The sequence below is a fragment of the Chrysochloris asiatica genome, unplaced genomic scaffold (genome assembly GCF_000296735.1).
Source record: "Chrysochloris asiatica unplaced genomic scaffold, ChrAsi1.0 scaffold00010, whole genome shotgun sequence".
NCBI classification, from domain to species: Eukaryota; Metazoa; Chordata; class Mammalia; order Afrosoricida; family Chrysochloridae; genus Chrysochloris; species Chrysochloris asiatica.
In genome coordinates, this window is record NW_006408528.1 from 38,895,828 (window position 1) to 38,901,707 (window position 5,880).

At 40.0% G+C, this 5,880-nt stretch overlaps 1 protein-coding gene across 1 annotated transcript in view; it reads right to left on the minus strand.

Moving 5' to 3' along the window:
• Positions 1-105, minus strand: part of LOC102830278 (coiled-coil domain-containing protein 71L-like) — a 922-nt gene extending 817 nt beyond the window's left edge. The window contains exon 1 of the mRNA XM_006834408.1: positions 5-105. Within this exon, the coding sequence (XP_006834471.1) occupies positions 5-105 (101 nt within the window). The remainder of the gene's footprint in view (positions 1-4) is intronic.
• Positions 106-5,880: the final 5,775 nt, after the last annotated feature.

Below are 5,880 nucleotides of genomic sequence, written 5' to 3' on the forward strand. Positions count from 1 at the left end.
TCGCCTCCGCCGCCGCCCCTCCCCCTCCGAGGGCGGAGGACGCGGGCGAATATCCTGCCGCCCGGTACAAGATGGCGGCCGGCGCCCACCCCTGGGCTTTGTCATTGGACGGCGCTTCGTCCCTTGGTTTCTCTTTCTTCTCTCTTGCCTTCTTTCGCCCTCTGCCTTTCTTTAAATGGGCCCGCCTCAGGCCCCTCCTACCGCGGCCCCGACTCCACCCATTGGGTGCTCTCAAGAGAGGGGCGGGGACAAGTGGGGAGAGGCCAGTTCCTGGAAGATGGTGGTGGTGGTGGGTCTTGAATGCGTGTCAACAGTTGAGTAGGTCTATGGGGAGTGGTGCCATGTCTAGAGGAAGGGGTGGGGAGAGTCATGGTCTCTCAGAGTGAGTGGTGTGGATCTGTGAGAACAACAAAGAGAAGTGCCCAAAGGCTTGTTTCTTGTGTCATAGTGAGGAAATTGGGGTGGAAGTCTAGAGAGAATGGACCTTTCAGAATTGCTTTCTAAAACCACAAAGGCCTCTTTTGGCATCTTCACTCAACCTTTCCCTTTCTTAGCTTTTATCCACCTCAAGAAATCAAGAGTAATCCAGAATCCTTCAGGTGATCTGGGAGGCTTCTGTGTGGCTGCCTCTCTAGACAATGGAATCATCTTTATATTTAAGAACTCTGCTTATCATGGTAGCAAAAGCTTTCACATTCTATACAAATAAATAATTGGGTACTCTTTGTTCAAGGTGATCAAAGATCAATCGTGTCAAAACCATTGTGTTTCCATACAATAGCTTTGTTTTGAAATACACAGTTCTTTCTAAAGGTCACTTGACTTTTCATTTGACTTTTAAATGTCCCTTTGGAGCACCATTCCTATCATTTAGTAAAGGTGTACTATTACATACAATCAGTAAGATTCCCAAGAAGAGAACATATTTTTAAGAACACATCTTTGCTGCTTTCAGTACCTAGCTCAGCACCTGTTACAAGGTGACTACTCAATATGTTTGTTGAGTGAATTAATGAAATAGCACCGGTTGTTTTAAAATTGAATGAGAAAAATACTGAAAATTGCTTAGAACAGGACAATTTCACATTTTGTATTTATACTGCATTTTCCTCAGAATCCACTTAAATTTTTTAAGTTAAAATTCTCCCAATACTTTGAACTTTGAAATAGCATGTAAATCTTATCCTTCAGTGAGCATCTTATTTTACAGATAGAAAATTTCTATAACAGACGTTTTGTGATTTACGTCAATACTTTAGACTGAAGGAAACATAGTTCAATATTTGACAGATGTGGAACCCAGAGAAGTTCAGTAATAGAGTTTAGTAATAGGACTGGGATTGTAATTTGGGTCTTTGACATCCTAATCTTGCAATCTTTCTGATGGCATTTCAAATTGTACTGCCCCGAACCTAAAGGGTTTACCAGAAAATGCTTTATGCATTGATGGGGGTGGCCAAGGGTTTGTGCTGTACACCTATTCCCACTTTCACCCCACACCTCACCCAAAATCCAGCAGTTTATATTTATATATTGAATTTACAATATTTTGCTTAGTTCAAGAAAAAACTAAAACAATATTTCAAAAGTTGCTGCTCTACACACACCAGAACATCTGACATAACAGTGGTTTATGACAAAAACAAAATTGACCAGGAGATCATATCCATCAAAATCATAGTAACTTTCTAGAAAAGCACACCCTGATCTCAAAACAAGAGCATAGAGCCAATTACCAGGTTCCTAAATCCTTATAAAGAAATGATATTGCAACAACTGTTTATCACCATTAGCTCTCTTGATAATTCTGGGAATACATAGTGATGTGAAATTTGAATAACTTCCATTGGAATGCCCCTGGTAGACAGAAAATCTCACAAGAGTAAAGCAGTGGAAAGTTAGGGAGACTTCATTAAAAAAGAAAATGACTATAGTTTTTCATATTGGTATTCTCCATCCCTTACCATGTTACTCATAATATTATAAATACTTAAGGGGGTGCCACATAAATATGCACCAAGCATCAGTTAAGAGGATAAATATTTTGTCAACAATGTTGAATCTCAAAAACAAAATTTTCAACAAATTGCAGAGCATTCAATAATACATTATATAATGGATGCTCATTTAATTAAGACCAAACTATTTTTAAATGATTTTTTTAAGAACTAACATGTTAAAGAGACTCCTGGTGTGGCTCTGAGGGTAAATGTGCCAGACTGCAACCATTTGAACTGCAAGGTCGGCAGTTCAGGCTCACCAATTGCTCCTCGGAAACCCTATACGGGGTCACTATGGGTCAGAAACGACTTGACGGCACTTAATAACAACAACCACAATATGTTAAAGAGAAGCATGGTGGCACTGCAGAACAAGTGCAGGCCTGTGAACCACACAGGTCGACAATTCAAGCCCACCAGCCGCTCCATGGGATAAGGCTTTCTGCTCCCACGAAGATTTACAGCCTCAGAAATCCTGTACAGAGTCACTATGAATCAAAACCGACTTGATAGCACTTAACAACAGCATAATGTTAAAGGACTTAAGTTGTTTTATACTTTTAAATTTGGCATTGTTTGCTTGCTAAGCTCTGTTTCTTCATTTCTTATATTTTTCCATTTCTTCTGGACCTCTGCCTTTTGCTTATCACAAATATTCTTACAAATGGTTTCTTATCAATTCTCCATAAGTGAGTAAACTTACACATAAAGCTAACATATTAATCTAATTCTTAGAACATCATAAATAATAAAGTTTATAGAAAGTTATCAAATTACATTTTTTGTTCTTAAAGAATGATAGTTTAAAATCCTCTGTGTTCCCCAAGATGTATGTCAACATCACTAGGCCATGAGCCCCAGTATTGTCTGGTTGTCCTCCATTTTGTGATCTGATGTGTTTATTCTCCATTTTATGATGGATTTCAAATCTTAATCTCTGTATGTTAATGGGAAGTCTTGGTGTGGCACTGTAGGATAAGTAGTGAACTGCTAACTGCAAGGTTGATGTTCCAAGAGGATCAGGCTGCTCTGTGGAAATCCAACATAGGGTCGCTATGAGTCAGAACCAACTTGATGTCACTTAACAGCAACATACATTAATGAGAGTTCTGGTGTGGTGCTGTTGGATAAAAACTGGACTGTTAATCTCAAGGTCAGCATTTCAAACCCACCAGTCACTCCTCGGAAAACCTATACAGGGTTACCATGAGTCAGAACTATCTCGACAGCCCTTAACAACAACATATATGTTAATGAGATGGGATTAGAGTGAGGTGTATCTTGAGTCACAGACTTACAAGAGCGTGTGACTCAAATCCCAACCTTTCTCAAGTCACATCCTTGCTTGAGTCACACATTTTGTCTTATAAGTGATAAAAGGAGAGAGAATTGAGCAGAGAGGAGAGGGACCTCATTACCAACAAACAAGAACCAAGTCCACAGTGCAGCCTTTGGACCCAGAGTCCCTGCACTGAGAACCTCCTAGACCTAGGGGAAGGTTGATACCCAGACACCTGAAGATCTCCAAGGAAAAGGGTCCAACATATATTGAAAGGAGATAAGGACCTTAGCACAGAGCTACAAACAAAGCAAACCTTCCCTTCAAGTGGGCCCCCTGAATTTGGACTTCTGGCCTCCCAAACTATGCAGTTTTGTCTGTTAAAACAATCTACTTGTATTTCTGTTACAGCGGTGCTAAATAACAAAGAAAAGAAAACTAGCTATATAACGCTTGTTGTTAAGTGCCATCAAGTCGATTCCGACCCATAGCAACCCAGTATAGGGTTTTCAGGAGCAGCTGGTGAGCTTGAACCACTGACCTTGCAGTTCAAACAACTTTGCGGTCTGACGCATTAACCCACAGCACCACACCAGGACTCATCAAAGTATATTACTATTAGGGATCAATCAAGTTCAGGCATGCACAAGTTTATCCCAAACAAATGTATTTAAATATGTCTCTGTGATTGGTGAATGACTACAGGTAAATTATCTTCGTAGCACACTTGCTTAGTATCATTTTTGTGGCTAAGTGCTGTCTAGTCGGTTCCCACCTATAGTAACCCTGTCTAGGGTTTCCAAGGAGCGGCTGGTGAATTTGAACCACCGACCTTGCAGTTCAAACCAACCTTGTAGTCGAGTGCTTATTCTGCAGCACCACACCAGGACTCCATTAGGGTGCCTTTAAAAAAAAAAGAGGTAGAATCAAAACAGTGACTTCCAAGGGAATCTGCTGGGCCAGTTAAATTCAAGAAAGAGGTCAGCTCAGAATGTTATAGTGACTGCTTTGGGGGATCCCAAAAGAGTAATATTGATAGATTTTCTCAATCTAGGATGATGGGGTTTATTAGGATCATGGGAGTTTATTAGGAAGCTGTTTTAAGAAAGTTGAAAACTCCTGTGCCAAGGAATTTATTTGGTCCATCACAACAATGCACCTGCTCCTTCTTTGAGGGTAACAAGAGTAGTCCTATGTTAATTTCATTGGAAAACACCTCATTCACCCTACAGCCCTGATCTTGCCCCTATAGACATTTTATTTTTTTTGTTCCAAAGCTCATCATTTAAAAGGAACATGATTGATCTTTCATAAGGATGCTCAAACTGCCATTTTCACATGGTGTACGTCAGAGAGTGCAGAATTGTTTGGGAAAGGGTTAGGGAGATGGAAACATTGCCTCCAGAAGCCTGGAGACCTCAGTGGAGGAGACGTTGAATAGTTTCACATTTTGATTTTTTTGTTTAATGTTTCTGTTTTTTGTTTTGTTTTTAAGTGTTTATTGTGAATCAAGTGAAAATTTACAGGGCAGATCATCAGTTTTACATTTAACAAATCATATACTTTATTTCATTACAACTATTATAATCCCCTCCATGTACTATCAGTTAACAGTATTTCTCGCTATACATTTTAGCTCTTTTTTTTTTTAAACACTCAGGCATATATAATAATTTAAGACACCAAAACGCACATTCTGCAAGCCTGCCTCCCTGGCTGCTAACTCTCAGTCCTTCTCTTTCCATGAATTTAGAGCCCTCAGCTGCTCCCTCTCTCCATGTGCCTATCTCTGCCTCCATTTTTGGTGTTGCTGCTTCTCTGGATAGGATCCCGCATTCCACTCGTGCTCTTTTTCCTTGATGGTCCTAGGATCCTCTGTTTCTGGACTGTAAGATTAACTACTCCTGTTTCTATGGTTTTATAGCAATACTTTCTGACTTACCCTCATAGATGTATGTTTTCTGTAGTGTTATTAGGTGCCCTAGAGTCAGCTGTAACTCATCGGATTCTATACACAAAAGAATGAAATATTACCCAGATGAACTGGGAACACCATCCTCACAATTACTGTGTTTAAGCCCATTGTTGTTGTTACTGTGTCAATTCATCTCACTGGGGGTCTTCCTCTTTTCATTGACCTTCCACTTCACCAGGAATGATCTCCTTCTCCAGGGACTGGTCTTTTCTGACAACCTGTACAAAGAATGAGAGACAAAGTCTCAACATCTTTGCTTCTAAGGAACATTCTGGCAGTCCCTCTTCCAAAACAGATTTATTTGTTCTTCCAGTAATCCATAGTGTTTTAAATATTCTTCTCCAACACCATAATTCAAATGCATCAATTCATCTATGGTCTTCCTGATGCATTGTTCAACTGTCACATGCATATGAGGCCATTTAAAATGCCATGGCTTGGGTCAGGCCCCCCTTAGTCTTCAAGCTGACATCTTTGCTATTTAACACTTTAAAGAGATCTTTGCATCATATTTGCCCAATGCGATATGTCCTTTGATTTCTTGACTGCTGCTTCCTTGAGCTTTGATTATGGATCCAAGTAAAATTGAATCCTTGACAACTTCCATCTATTTTCCATTCATCATG